We start from the raw sequence: 15,841 nt of genomic DNA on the forward strand, positions 1-15,841 counted from the left end.
CACTCTTGGTCTCTGGTTAAGTTTAGAAATGGGAACAAGAGGATTGGCAGTAGGCAGTTCTCCCTGGGTGAGAGAGGCAGGAAAGACTTCACAGGGTAGGTGACATTTGAACTGACTTCTGAAGATGAATAGGTTTTCCATACATAAAAAATGAGACCAAAATAAGTTCATTATGGAAATGTAAGAGGCCATTTTAATTAGAACTTTGTAAAGAAAGGGGTGAAAAGGCCTGGCATGTTCAAATATTAGCGGCCATGATTCAGGATGGCTTCAGTATGGCTAGAGAGGGTTATGTGAATGGGGCTATGCCGGAAGACTGTTAGGCATCAAGGACCCAATCAAGAATGATCTTTGTTATAACAGGAAGTTTGAACTTCATTCTTTAGGCAGTGGGGGAGCCATTAAAATTCTTAAGCGAAAAAGTTACAGAATGACTGGTGCTATAGATTTCTTATTTTTGTAAGAAAACTTAAAGATAAATTAGGGTGTCGTCAGTTTGGAGGTAGGGAAACAAATTAGATTAATTTAGTAATCCCAGCAAGAATTGAAGGCCTGAAATAACTAGAGCTGTGGTAGTAAAGATGGACAGTAACAAGTATCCAGAGAAACTTGGTGACGGTTTGAGAAGGAGAGTCTATATTGAGCTCCTAGTTTGTGACTCCTGTGACTGGGTAGATGATGGGTAAGATTACCCTTGATAGGGAACAGTGGGGGAAATCCATTTAGGAAGGACAGTGGTGAGTTCCATGGAGATAGATGGATATGAGAACCTGCTGGACATCCAGTAGGCTATTGGATGCATGGGTGTGCTGATAAAGTTTTGGAAATCTTCAGTATGTAATTGACACCACTGGAGCATTTAGGGAGCATTTAGAGCAAGGATTCTTAACCTCTGGAATCCAAATATTCTCCATTATCCAAATTAGTATATATATGACTTTTGTTAGGGGAAGGTCCATAGCTTTCTTCAGATTCTCAAAAGTGATAAATACTTGGTGTGGGAAGGGGCCTAGGACAGGGCCCCAAGTATCTTCATTAAGTGATGCCGGTGATAGTGAGTAGTCTCAGCAAAGAAGGCAGTAAAGGAACAATAGTAAAGAGAGAAATGTGATGTCAAAGCCCAAGTCAAGTAACATGTAGACCGAAGAGTCATTGGCTTGGCAATTAGAAAACTTGTAAATTGTTTCTAATAAACAAGATGGAATCAGATGTATTTGTATGTAATGAAGCTTCCCACAGAACCCCCATGGCTTTCTAAGAATTATAAAAACCATTGGTCTACAAAAAAGTTCAATGCCTCTGTCGAGTGTTCAGGGCTAAAATTTGCTCTTGCCTTGCTGTTACAGTTTAACCTCTCCCTTCAGTATTCTGAACTAGCCAAAGCGATCTCTTCACTGTTTTCTGGATACTTCATACAAATCTTAGCCCCACGCTTTTGCTGGTGTTTTTCATCCTGCCTGCCCTGTTCCCTGCCCAACAAATCCTAGCAGTCTTTCACAGTTTAGTTTGTTCTGCTTTCTCTATGCTCCTTTCTGACTATATTGATTTTCTCCTTTATATCAGTGGTAATTACTGTCTTGTTTTGTCATTTAAAATTGTACCGCCTTGCATTGCTACTTACTTTATATGTTATTGCCACCTTTTCCCAGTGAAGTTTACTCAAGACTAGCAGTACCTTGCATCTCATCACACCCCCTAGTGGCTTGAGCTTTCACATACTTATTTTAAATACTAAAATATTTGAACGAATTTAACCTGAGCCAAATATAGTGGGGGAAAATGTGTTTAAGAAAAAATTCTTGTGATGCATTCTAAATGATACAGGAGTGATTGACGGGTCATTTTACAGCTGTACTCCATTTCTATGGGTAATCAAGAGTTGATTGCGTATCAGAATAAAATACTGATATATATGAGGCTTTTGAACTTCTGGGCTTTTATTTGGAATTTTTAATGAATTAATTAAATTTGTTAGGCCAAACTAATTTTTCTGTGTAAAATAACTAATTTTTTTCAAGATGGAAATATCTTTTTTTGGATTTAAAGTAAAATGCACTTACTAAAATAAGTCTACAAGTAGAAATAAAATATTACTAGTATTTCTATACAAACATCCAAAGGCACTCACATTTTATAAACATCTTTACCATCCGTAAATTAAGTAGGTACTGATGGGGTTAACATACAAAACTTATTGACATACAGTGCAGCTGGCTCATTACTAAACAATATGCATGGAACCTGACTTCAGTGTCATGGTGTTACTGGTTTTGCTGAATGATAATTTAGCTTAATCTGATTTGAAGCCAGTGTTTGTCTTTCTTCCATTATTTGCTGAAAACTTTTGGCATAATCCAGGGTTATGGTAGGAAACTGTAGCAAAAAAGGGGAGGGGGGCAGAGTTGCATTGCTTTATTCCAGAGTCAAAAAAATTAAAAACTTTTAGTTAAGAAGTAGAATAAAATACGTTAGATACTCCTATGTGGGTCACATTGTTGTTGAGCAGATATCTACTAACATAAATCCTAAATTGTAGTAGTTACCTGACAGGAGCCTGTGTAACAGTAAGCCAGTTTGACTAACATTTCAATATGTTTAAGCTTTTCCTTTTTTTCCCTGAAATCAGAATATGTATTTTCAAAAGAGTACAGTTTTTGTGCATATCCTCAGACCTTAATTTAACCACAGTTTTTAAACCGGTAAAGCATATTTTGACCATTTTCATAAAGAAGGGAAGTTCCTTTAATTCACAAGCAGTATTGCTTATTGAGTAGAATATACTAAAACATTGAGACAGATCAGTGGGAAGAAAATAAACTAACTCAGTGGCTGAGTGACTTGCTTCAGCATAGCTGCCCGGGGGCTCCTTTACCCCAGTTTGTGGTTCAGCAGCATTTCCTAAATGTTCCAGGTTATTTGGCCTGAGTAAATTATGAATAGTAAAACAAGTGTTATATGTATCCTTTATAATAAAAACTTAATAAAAATTAAATTTTTTTAATAAAAATTTCAGGGAAAAGCAGGTGTATCCCAATTAAGTTTTTAATCCACATCCATGATTTAAAATAACTAAAAACTGTAGAATATACAGTTTAATCCCTTTCATATTTTAGAATGTGGATATATGTGAGTTATTCTGGCGGACAAAGAAAAAAATTGAAGGACTTTAGAGTTTTATTATACACACTTAACTACCTTTTTTAAGAGAAACTTAACATGGCATTCCCTGATTTTAAGGGAAGAGAACCTAGTCAAGTCGCTGGGGTAGGAAGGCAAAATTCTAGGGACCAACAGCAGTGTGAGAGCTAAATCAAAATGTTTGCTCTTTGATGGGTTGAGTGCCTGCTACCTTCTCCATTCACGGGTGAGTCTAAATAAGGTAAGAATTCTCTGGATTCATGATGTCCAGTAAAATAATATAAGCTACATAAATATAACTTTAAATTTTTAGTAATCACATTAAACAAGTGAAATGAAACAGGTGAGACTGCTTTCAGTAATAAATTAATTGGGGGCTTCTGGTTGGCTCAGTCGGTAGAGTGTGTGACTGTTGATCTTGGGTTCTGAGTTTGAGCCTCATGTTGGGCACAGAGAGTTTAAGCCATTCTAATCTTTAAAAAAAAAAATAATGTAGGGGCACCTGGGTGGCTCAGTGGGTTAAAGCCTCTGCCTTTGGCTCAGGTCATGATCCCAGAGTCCTGGGATCGAGTCCCGCATCGGGCTGTCTGCTCCGCGGAGAGCCTGCTTCCTCCTCTCTCTCTCTCTGCCTGCCTCTCTGCCTACTTGTGATCTCTGTCAAATAAATAAATAAAATCTTTAAAAAAAAATAATGTATTTAATCCAGTAAAAGCAATATTTTTGGGTATGCAATCAGTATTTTTCAAATGTTAAGAAATATTCTAGTTTTTTGTGTGTTTAGTGTTTGTAATTCAGTGTGTATTGCGTTTAAAGCACTCCTCAATTTGGGCTAGTCACATTTCAGGTGCTTGATAGCTGCATGCTGCTAGGAATGACTGTATTGGACATTGTCTCTCTAGAACATCTAAGGGATGTGTGCCCATGATATTGAGAAATAGAACTTGCCTTATATCCAATGTAAAATATTAAAATTCCCTACCTTAGAGGATGCCTCCATCTGTGCTGTGAAGCACTAACGTAGGTCACAGATTTTTAGTTTTGAGAATACCTGTTTCCAGGATCGAGATAAATAAGAAATACGACTTTAACAGTGACTGGCAACATATTTGTGAATTTCAGTACTCTTATCTTCATGTGCAGTTCTTTCACCTGTGCTTTCAAACATATGATGCCACAACTAAATTCTGTACATAATTTATGTAACATAAAGAAAAATGTTTTACGTTTTGTATTTCATCCACTAGAAACCTCTGACTCTATATTCTGAGCTTTATTAAGAAGAATGATAACAGCTACCTTACTCTTTAAGATACTAAATTATTTTAAGGAATTAGGACTGTCATCTGATTTCAATTTTCTTTTATATTTTAAGGATATGGAATATTATCTTGTAAAATGGAAAGGATGGCCAGATTCTACAAATACTTGGGAACCTTTGCAAAATCTCAAGTGCCCATTACTACTACAGCAGTTCTCTAATGACAAGCATAATTATTTATCTCAGGTAAACAAAGGCAAAGCAATATCTCTAAAAGACAATAACAAAGCTTTGAAACCTGCCATTGCTGAGTACATTGTAAAGAAGGCTAAACAAAGGATAGCTCTGCAGAGATGGCAAGATGAACTCAACAGAAGAAAGAATCATAAAGGAATGATTTTTGTTGAAAACACTGTTGACTTAGAGGGCCCACCTTCAGACTTCTACTACATTAATGAATACAAACCAGCTCCTGGAATCAGCTTAGTCAATGAAGCGACCTTTGGTTGTTCATGTACAGATTGCTTCTTTGAGAAATGTTGTCCTGCTGAAGCTGGAGTTCTTTTGGCTTATAATAAAAACCAGCAAATCAAAATCCCACCTGGTACCCCCATTTATGAATGCAACTCAAGGTGTCAGTGTGGACCTGATTGTCCCAATAGGATTGTACAAAAAGGCACCCAGTATTCACTTTGCATCTTTCGAACTAGCAATGGTTGTGGCTGGGGTGTAAAAACCCTTGTGAAGATTAAAAGGATGAGTTTTGTCATGGAATATGTTGGAGAGGTATGTTCACCTTATAACAAACAATGCAAGATTTATGCTTTTTTTTGTACATCAGTAACAAATATTGGTACGTTTTTATATTACCATTTGCAAGTATGTAAAAATTTCAGGTTTGAGAGAAGGGTTCACTGGCATAGTTAGAAATACAAACTTGCATATGAACAACAACAAAAACAAAATATATATATATATATATATAATGACAAAATTGTCTTCTTTCAGAACCATCCATTAATAGTCATTGAAACTGGAATTTGTAAAATATGACAATCAGTTTTACATAAAAGCCCTAAGAAGAAAATCAGATCTAAATATCTGCTGACTTTGAAAACTTTTAGATTATAATTCATCCACTTGACTAAATATGGTTAAGTGTAGTTGGCAAAACTAAACATTATATCAATGTGAGAGATACCGTAGACAAATGCTCTCTGAGCAAGTGTTGTAAAATAAACTTAAAAGCATTTATTGCATCCACCAGAAAATCCAAATTCCTTATAGCTCAGCAAGAGACTTCTCTAAATTGCCAAAGACTGAACTGATATTCTTGTATGTATAATGTAAATTTAGAAAAAAATAGTATTTGTATGTACAAAATATACTATTTTGAGCACCTTGTGTTTTAACTCGTTAATCCTTTAAATAACTGGGAGGTAGCAGTGTTACCTCCATTATTATGGATGAGGAAACAGGCACAGAGAAGTTGAGCAACTTGCACAAGGTCACGTTGTAGTGAAGAAGAGCCAGGATTCAAAACCAGGTCTCTAAGATGAATGTGCTTTGCCCCTGAGCTACACTTCCTCAAGCTGGGTGAAGGATTAAGTCGTGACTAGAATACAAGTGTAACTAACGTATCTCAGGTTGTCACATCTGACATTTTAAAAGTTATGTGGAATTAGGTCATGTATAATTATCTGTATTCATCTAGAATACTGAGATTAAATTGGAACCCTACTTCGATCCTTCAATTTTTAGACAACAGCAGATGATTGTAAATCACTATTTGAGATCTTGTATACCAGATCTTGTATAATCAAATTCTTTTTGTATAATCAAATTCTCCCATTTTGGCTTACTGACTGCAGTGGTTAAGTCTGGTTGACACCAAGAATCACTTTAGACATTTTTGGTTTCCTAAGCTGAGCATCTGGTAAAGCTGTGTTCTTAGAACTGTAGATGATGGTTTTGAGCTACAGAATTTCATGAAAACGGCTGATTCAGCAAAACTAAACTTTGTCCATATAGTTGACTGCAAATTTAGCGTGCCTTCTTTCCTGTAGTAACAAATTTCCATTTGTAACTGCACAGATTAGTTCCAGGAATAATAACATTTTAGAGTATCTTTACTTTTTTTTTAATTAACATATAATGTATTACCAGTTCAGAGGTACACGTCTGTGATTCTTCAGTCTGTGTAATACCCAGTGTTCATCTCTATCACATGCCCTCCTTAATGTCCATCAGCCAGTTACCTCATCCCTCTACACCTCCCCCCCCACCCCCAGCAACCCTCAGTTTGTTTCCTCTGATTAAGAGTCTCTTAAGGTTTGTTCCCAACTGGTTTGATCTTGTTTTATTTTTTCCTCTCTTGCCCCTATGATCCTCTGTTTTGTTTCTTAAATTTACATATCAGTGAGATCATACGATAATTGTCTTTCTCTGATTGACTTATTTTGCTAAGCACAATACCCTCTAGTTCCATCTGTGTCGTTTAAATGAGTATCTTTACTTGTAAATTTAGTTCTTTACATTCCCTTATGTCCTGCAGAAAGCTATAATTGGGTAGCGTTTTGAACATCTGAATACATTGGAATGAAAGTAGTACTGTCTTAATTGTGGGTTGTTCTAATTCCTGTCCTAAACAGCCTTGATTCTTTTGCAGTCATTTCCACCCTTAGTTTCCCACATATTTTCATCCAGCTCTTCTAGAGTAGTTTGTGTGAATATTTGTCTTGATGACACTCTAATTTCTTTTTAAACCTTTGTAGGCATTAGTATGTTAATAATTTATGGGCGAGTGTTTCTTCAGTTCAACAATAGCTATATAATATACTATAGTTTTTTCTTTTTAGGTAATCACAAGTGAAGAAGCAGAAAGACGGGGGCAGTTATATGACAACAAGGGAATCACATATCTCTTTGATCTGGATTATGAATCTGATGAATTCACAGTGGATGCAGCCCGATATGGAAATGTCTCTCATTTTGTGAATCACAGTGTAAGTGGCATTTAAAGAGTAGACAGGACTAATCAACTTAGCAGTGTTTTTAATGATTTTCCATAGTTGAGGAATAATTATCTTTAGATTACTTACCCTTTTAATATTTCCAGAGTATTTTAATACAAAGACCTCTTAGGTTAGGTTATGGTATTATTGCTGTATTAGGAAAATTCACTACGGTACCTACCAAATACCATGCATTTTGCAGAGTTTTCATGTATGCTGCTTCATTTAATCATTCCATAACTTCGTAAGTTAGGTTTTGTCTTAATGTAGGAGATAAAGTTAGTGGAGGAATTAGGAAGGTAGAAAGGCAGGTAGAAACTATTTATAAAAATAAGGGAGATGAATAGTTACTGGGTACCTACTAAGTGCCCACAGATAAGGTAGGTTATGTAGCTGCCCATCTAAGGAAGTAGGCCATGCTAAACTTTCCTTGGATTTTATACCAAGAAACTAGCTTATGTTTAAATAGGGAAATGTCAGAGACCTTTTGACTCTTTTGCTAGCTTTTTTGATTGACTTAAACTTTTGCTTTAATTTTTTTTCCTAATGATAAATTTGAGATACTCTCAAAATAAATGTATTCTAAACAGGTAAACACTTAACTTTGATTTCTTAGGATGATTCACTAGATGTTCTTGCATTATCCAGAATTTAATGTAGAATTTTCAAAATATTAAAGAATAACCCAAATAGAAGTTAAAGTAATGAAACTGCATGCAGTATGAAATTTGAGTTGTATAATGCTGACTTGATTTTTTTTTACTTGATTTTTTAAATAGTTATCAATAAGGCGTAAAGGAATAGAATAGTTATATAACTATTATATATAGTTATATAACTATTATATATAGTTATATAACTATTCTATTCCTTTACGCCTTATTGAAATGAACTAGATACAGGTGAAATGATAATGTTATCTAGGATTTGCATGACAAGTCCTCAGAGAAGTTAAAAAGTTGAGACTGGATGAAACAGGATTGGTAAAAATGTTAATTGTTAAAGCTGCAGGGTGAATATATGTGGAATTTTTTTCTAGTGTTGTGTATGTCTGAGATTTTCTATAAGTGAAAACAGTATTTTTTAATTTGCGTGCCTCAAAGACTGCAGAACAATAATGTAATTTCTAATAGAACTTAAAATAATAGTCAAGAAATTAAATATTTTATATGGCATGTAGAAGAGCCTATTCATGTCATTTTTTACATAAATAGATTCTAATGTTCCTTTTTAGTGTGACCCAAATCTTCAGGTTTTCAATGTTTTCATCGACAACCTTGACACCCGTCTTCCCCGAATAGCATTATTTTCCACAAGAACCATATATGCTGGAGAAGAGCTCACTTTTGATTATCAAATGAAAGGTACGGTTTTCAAGTACAGTTTGATTGGTGTCCAGTTGTTTCAGTTATGAAGAAGCAGAGTAGTAAAAGACCTGAACCAAAAGATCTGAACCAAGCAAGTATTAAAGAAGAGAAAAAAACGAGGTCACAAAGCTAATCTGACAGAGGTAGAACTAGAATCCAGGTCTGCCTGACCTTAAGCTGAGTAATGCTCCTTTCTCTGTATCACGTTGCCACCTGCTTTTTTCATAAGTTCCATTATGAGAGTTTATTATACATCTTTTCTCAATATTACTTGTATTTTAAAATTGTTATGCACTTCTGAATATTGACTAAGAGATGTATATTCAAAAGATTGAAAATACAACTTAAATCATAAGTGAACTTAATCCATTCCTACTTGGATTTGGCTTTTTTCAAAAAAAAAAAAAAGAAAAATGATATTTTGTTTCCTTTATTTTAACAATATGTTTTTTCTTTCCTTTGTTTTTTTTTCTAAGTATTAATTTTTTTCTAAGTATTTTCTAAGCAATCAATGTTTTTCCTTTGTTTTGGCCTCACTTTATGGGTCTTAAGTCATGTATGAAACTAAATGTGTATCAGATTTTCCCATTAATTCCCATCATTTCTGAAAGCTATTTTTAGAAATATGGGCTAATAGCATATGCTTTTATCTCTTACTAGCCCACACCATCCTTTGAAGATAATTCAGTGATTTGTTTCTGAATATACACATTTACTTAAAACTGTGATAGAAAATTTGAACTTCCTTCTGAATTGTCTTATTTCCGTATTTCTTTTTCTATGTAATCAGGTTCTGGAGATATATCTTCAGATTCTGTTGACCACAGCCCAGCCAAAAAGAGGGTCAGAACTGTGTGCAAGTGTGGAGCTGTGACTTGCAGAGGTTACCTCAACTGAATTTTCAGGAAATAGAGCTGATGATTGTAGTTTTGTTTTTTTCTAATGTTGACATTTCAAAAAAGTATTTGGGACTCTTTTCATATTATCAAGACTATATGCTTTGTTAATTTACAGTTCATGTTTCAAACTATTGGCCAAATGTATTACTGATGCTTCTGAAGAGAAGAACACAGGGTCATAGACTAATTTGAAATACACATATTTAGTAATGAGATACCAACATGAAAACTATTTACAGATGAGCATATACATACATACAAAGTCTGTGGGAATAAAGAAATGCCTCCTTTGATGTTTAAGCATTGAACTGATAGTGAACAGTCACTCAGATCAAATATTCAACCTGCGTACACTTTGAATTTAGACAAAGGTAATCCAGTTTGGGCAAATATATACAAGTGTTATTTCTGTTCTGTTGTCATTCCCATTATTACTTACTGTACTTGTATTTGAGACAAACAGATGATACTGAATTATACTATTTTCCTACTTTCATGAAAATATTGGGTCTTAATGATATAGAAATTTAAGGTTAAAATTAAATATAAAAGAATTTAATTACAGCTCAGTTTCATATTTTGAAGCTGTTATATGAAGCATGTATGTCTGAACCAATAATTCTTTAAGACTTTTATTCCCTTAAAAGAAAAATTTCCAAAAAGCTCTCAAATTGTAGCATGGCTGACCATTATGCTGCTTTGAAAGGATGGGGCAGTGGGACCACGGGAGGGTTTTTTGGAGTGCCAGGTAGAGGAAAGGGAGCACTTAAAGAGCCCTTCTTAGTGACATGAATTAAGAGATCTATGTAGAGTACCTCTGGTCTAAACATAAAGAGTAAAACGAGCTACCCCTGCGTGTAGCTGCCCCTAACAATAATGTTTCATACAATACATTCATGTTACATCTTCTGAATTTCAGGCAGTATTAACATTTCCACCAAATTTAATTATTTTTATATTTCGTACAGGCCCTTCTTAAAATAATCTATATTTTGAACTGATACTTATTTTTTATACATGAATTTTTTAAATGTGATAAAGCTAACCTTGGCTTGGCCAAAGTATGTACCTAAATAATGAGAGCTTTTTTTACTTGAACCATGAAGACTAAAATGGAATATATTCCTTGTTTGGTTTTTGTTTTTATTTTCCTGCATAGTAAAACCTCAGTCGGGAAAAAATGTGTTTTCATCTCTCATTGCGGCATTTGTAATCATGGTGTCCAACGTAAAGGTAAGCGCAGCAAGTAAATCTGGCTTTCAGTATTCCTAATTAAATTATACCTAAGCTCATTGCCCCATTGCTTTAATGACCTACAGTAAGTTTGGGTAAAATCGAACTGACTTCAAGAATGCAGCACTTCAAATATCTTCTTAATCTTGAGCCTCTTTTTTGGGAGAATGCATCTTTATTATGCATTATACTGCTACCACATGACTTTGCTCTTTCATAATATAGGGTAAATTTTTACATGTTTGGAGTCTCAGTGTATTAACCAAAATCTGCAGGTGGCAAGGAAAAATACATTTTTGGGTGCCATTTCTTAGGTTTTCTTTATGAGAAAATAGTCACATGGTGTGTGTGGTAAGAAAGCATCACAGATTTACAGGTGCTTCAATGGCCAACCTTACTCTGAATTATAATTCTCACGGGTTTAAAGGTGTAATTTTAATATTTTAATATTTTTTTCTTAAAAAGTCTGTGTTTTACTGTCTAGTTATTCTTGTCTACTTCTTGTCGTAAAAACAAATGTAAAACAGGAGGGCAAAGGGAATGGCTATTTTCAGTAAATTTGTTTCATTTTGTCCATTTGTTAATGGGTCTTTGAGAGTTTAATTACCTGTTACTTACTTTATTAAAAAGCTAGACCTAATCAGTAAAATAGAAACTCCCTACATGAAGCTATTAAAAGCCTTTAACCATTTTAAGTCAGCATTTAGCTTCTTTAGTTTCCCAAGTTGTCAGAATTTGTTCTCTCAGTATAAATATAGCCAATATTCAAGGGTAATATTTAGATTGAGTTAAAACTGTAAATCCACTGTGTGAGTTGTATTGATACTGTTTTCAGTACCTACACGAGGATCGTGATAAACAGTTGGTAATCTCAGGGTCTTCTCCCCCTCTGTGCAAAATCTAGACTGCACTTATTTTTCTTACAGTTCATTTTTCTTCAGCAAAATAAATTTAGTTTGGCATTTGATTTTCTATTTATCGTGGCTTAGCTTTGTTTCTATTTTACTGTCATTTCCAGTAAGGCTTTGTACGAAAGGATCAAAAAACACTGGTGCATTCCGGACTACTTGCTTTTAAGATTAGCCAAAGGTTTTTACACCGTTCCTTTTGAAGTTTATCATGGTCATGGTTGATCCATTTGAATATTAAAGTAGAATTTTACATAGCCTGAAATGGATATGGATGGATACTTGTAAAATGTCTTGAGCATTATTAGTCACCAGGTTACTTAAACACATTGTGCTAAATAAAAACTGCCTGGAACTGTAAGGGAATCTTCAATTAAAGCTCCTATTCTTTGAGCTCCTCATAAACTGGTGAGGCTGGTGCTCTCCACCCTGGACCACAGCAGAGGGAAGGGAGTCTAGACTAGTTCGGTAACAGTAGTGTGCCCAAGATCACCCGGCTCCAGGCCAGTAAACTACCTGACTAAAAGGTCCTCAATTCTGTACCGTTTGTTTAAACAAACATGTAACTCTTGGATTCCTCTGTAAGGCAAATGTGGCTAGCCACAGCACTGTTTCTAGGACTATCTTGGCATTTTGAAACTTTTTTTTTTTTTCACATTGTTTTTTCTACTTTACAGTTCTTAAACTAAAAATCAAATAGCCACTATACTGAGTCCTGCCCGGTCCTGTGCTCTCTCCAAGAGGCATTACTGCCCAGCGGCTGAGTGCACAGACTCTGAGCTCGGACAGCCTGCGTTTTCAGTCCCAGCTTTCCCCCTTCCCAGCTGTGTGAACTAACCTCTCTGTGCCTTAGCCTCCTCATTTATGAATGGGGAGAATAAATTTATCTACCTCAAAGGGTGTTGGTGAGGAATAAAGGAGTGATATCCAGCATATAAGAGAACGGAGCATCATCCCAGAGCAAGCGCCGTACGTAAGTGTCTGCCAGTTATTCCGTACTGCGAGCCTGTACTTTAAAATCTTGGGTGAGCACAACAAGGTGATGGTGGTGGTGGTGGTGGTGGGTTTTCAGTTTGTTTGAGTGCTCCTAGCCCTTAAATTCCTTCAGCTGACATTTATTATGCCAGGTTGACCTAGAAAACAGAACATGGCACTGTGTAATGTAAACTGGCGATGTGATTATTAAGTGCTAAAAATGTCCAGGCGTGTGGTGAGTTCCCACCTTGGGTTATAAACTAGACTGTTAAGATGAGGTCTTTGGTGTCAGTGAACATATAGTTACATTCTATTATATGATTTGTAATAATGAAGTGTAACGAATTTTTAGAGCTGTAAATAAAAAATGAAGTCTCTGGGTTCTTGTATTAGGCCTGTTGTAGTTATGAGGTGATATTCAACCAATGATCTGCAACCTCTACTGGTCTCTAGTGATTTTATTATTCATTGGCATTTAGGTAATAGTACTCATAGGAGAGAGGGGCAAAATGGAATCCGCGTTATTTTTACTTCAGTCATATGGAGTCTGTGGAATGTGTTTCATCAACAGCTGGGAGTAGCTGCTGAGCTAGGAAAAAGGGATCAGTGCAGCCTGGCGATACTGCATATCATTTAAATGGATCTGCAAACTGTTTTAGAGATGCCACTTAAACTCGTTTTAAGTGCCATCTCTCCCTTTGCTTCCTTAATCTGTAAAATGCCAGCATACCACAAAGTGCTGGAGAAAATCTGTTAATAGGACTGTGTGAAACATGGAACTATGCAAAAATATAACCCCCAGATGGACTTGAAGGAAATCAAACGACTCCCAGAACACACGTATGCTTTTGCCATTTAATTATTTTCTTTCAGGTCCTAATTTTTCCACTTTTACATTTGTCATTGTATTCACACCAACATTCTTAAGTGATATGTCTTTTGAGATAAATAAGGGGTTGATTTTTTGATGTTTTTATGACCCTGCAAGTTACGGTCATCTAGCGTGGTCAGTGTGCCACGGGCACCTGTTAATGGGTGGAGTGTTCTGTGTCCATTAGTTTCAGTTGGTTGGTGGTGCTCTGCAGTTCTTCTGTATTCTTGCTTACCTTCTGTACGCTCATTCTGTTACTGAGAGAGGAATGGGAGCGTCTCCAGCTAGAACTCTGCATTAGTCTGTCTGTCTGCTTGGTTTTTTCCTCGTATACACTGAAGCTGTTTTTAGGCACATACACTTCTAGCCTTGTGTCTTCTTTGTGAACTGGACCTTTTATCATTAGAAATTTGTGTGCTATTAATATAACCATTCCAGCTCTAAGGTAGTTAGATATCTTTTCCCATCCCTTACTTTTAACCTACCTGCATCATTTGCAGTGAGTTTCTCAGCGACTGCATATGGGAGGGTTGTTTTCACTTGTGTGTTTTGACCATTTTCACTTAATGTAATTATTGGTGCTGGGATTTAGTTCTACCATATCTTTTCTCTTTTTTAGCACTATTTTTTGTTCTCTGCTTCCCCTTCACTGCGCTGTTTTAGGTTACAGGAGCATTTTTCAGTACTCCACTCTCCTGTGTCTGTTACCACTTGGGCTCTTAACTCTTTGTGTAGGGTTTTAGTGGTTGCTCTAGAACGCAAGGTTTTTAATTTTTAAGTATCTAAGAGTGAGCTTTTTCTTTTTTCAATGACTATATTCTCACCTGTTGCCAGCTTCTCATATAAATATTGTAAATGCTCTCCTTTAGGTAGCTCTGCTTCTGGTGTTGAGGGAATTTCAAAATCTGAGGAGCTCTGGGAGTCTGCAGTGGTGCTAAGATTTAGCGAACTTTTCTCCTGAGGTATGTGTATCCCACTTCTTAGAGCAGTTGGTTCTCCAGCACTGGGAACGATCTTTACGTCTTGATTTCTGTGTTTCAAGTCAGAGTGAGTCTCCTTTGGATAAAGTATGCTTTGTTCCATCTGAGAGGCAGGAATATGCTCTTTGATTCTTGGTCTGTAGCTACCTTTGTTTAAGGAGGTAATATCCCCACTCTTTCTCTCTTGGGATGATAACAAGACAGTATCAGATTGGCTGTCCCAGCCTTGACTCCCTTGTTCAGATATGTGTGTTGACTGAGAAGAATTCTGGGAAGAGATGTGAGTTGATTCCCCATCAGAGTCACTAAAAAGCTTCGGTGACTGAGAGCCCCCTGCCTCTGTGGAAGAAGAGGGGTTTTCCAAACCCTCATCTGTGATTTCATCATTTCTTTGAAAGAATACTTCCCACTGTGGTACTTCTACATCAGCCTTTGGCTGCTGGTGGGTAACAGCACCCAGGTCTTCTTGAGACGAAGCTGGAGTCTGTAATTCTTCTTCACTCTCACTGTTAGATTCTTCACAATCTACAAAGTTTGCCCAAGGAGAGGTTTGCATACCCTCTGCTTTGAGGTAGCCAGTGCTTTGTCTCTGTTGTTCAGGCTGGGGTTGTGCTGCGGTCATTACAAATACCTCAGGGTGAAGAGTTAGCTGGTATGGAGCCTTGTGCCTTAGTGGTAATGGCACAGGGTCATCAAAGAGGTCATCTTCCTCCTCTGCGGAAAAACACAGGAGAAATATGGAAAACACAGAATGCAAAGGGAGCCAATGTGTGCTTTTAATTTAAAATCCAATTTGTGGCATTTAGCTATGTTTTCATTTGGTGGAACTGCAAATAATAGTTCACTCTTCTTTAAGAAAAAGGCCCTTTAGGATATTTTGAATAATTTAATGACTGCCTATCAACTTATGCCAGATTTTGAGTTGAGAATATAGATCTGCATTCCCCAAGTAGGTCATAATGCTTATACTATTGGTTCTCAAACCTGGCTGTTCATTAGTCTCATTTGGAAAGCTTTTTAATTTTTTATTCATTTATTTACATAATCTATAGCCAACATGGGGCTCAGATTCATGACCCTGAGATCAAGAGTTGCATGTTGTTCTGACTGAGCCAGTTAGGAGCCCCTGGAAATCCTTTTTTTAAAAAAATACAGCTTTCTGTCTCTCCTTTTAGACCTACTGAATCCCTGAAGGTGG

The 15,841-nt window shown here is 36.1% G+C and overlaps 2 protein-coding genes across 14 annotated transcripts in view; one reads left to right on the plus strand and one right to left on the minus strand.

Annotated features, from left to right (window-relative positions):
* Positions 1-12,790, plus strand: part of SUV39H2 (SUV39H2 histone lysine methyltransferase) — a 25,004-nt gene extending 12,214 nt beyond the window's left edge. For 5 of the 10 annotated variants that reach the window (XM_082739587.1, XM_082739581.1, XM_082739585.1 and 2 more), the window contains 4 exons: positions 4,511-5,182; positions 7,255-7,401; positions 8,645-8,774; positions 9,568-11,881. In XM_082739587.1, coding sequence (XP_082595713.1) covers positions 4,514-5,182; positions 7,255-7,401; positions 8,645-8,774; positions 9,568-9,674 — 1,053 coding nt within the window. In that variant the 5' untranslated portion in view covers positions 4,511-4,513 and the 3' untranslated portion in view covers positions 9,675-11,881. Of the gene's footprint in view, positions 1-4,510; positions 5,183-7,254; positions 7,402-8,644; positions 8,775-9,567; positions 11,882-12,494 lie in introns of those variants that run through there. The other 5 variants (XM_082739583.1, XM_082739579.1, XM_082739580.1 and 2 more) reach the window with 3 other exon arrangements.
* An 843-nt stretch (positions 12,791-13,633) lies between these two features.
* The window catches only part of DCLRE1C (DNA cross-link repair 1C), a 39,750-nt gene continuing 37,542 nt past the window's right edge, over positions 13,634-15,841 (minus strand). For all 4 annotated transcript variants that reach the window (XR_014313972.1, XR_014313973.1, XM_082739576.1 and 1 more), the window contains one exon: positions 13,634-15,357. Coding sequence is in view for 2 of the 4 variants with exons in the window: in XM_082739576.1 (XP_082595702.1) it covers positions 14,438-15,357 (920 nt within the window). In the remaining 2 variants the exon portion in view is untranslated. The remainder of the gene's footprint in view (positions 15,358-15,841) is intronic.

Source organism: Mustela nivalis (genome assembly GCF_964662115.1).
Source record: "Mustela nivalis genome assembly, chromosome: 7".
Taxonomy (NCBI): Eukaryota; Metazoa; Chordata; class Mammalia; order Carnivora; family Mustelidae; genus Mustela; species Mustela nivalis.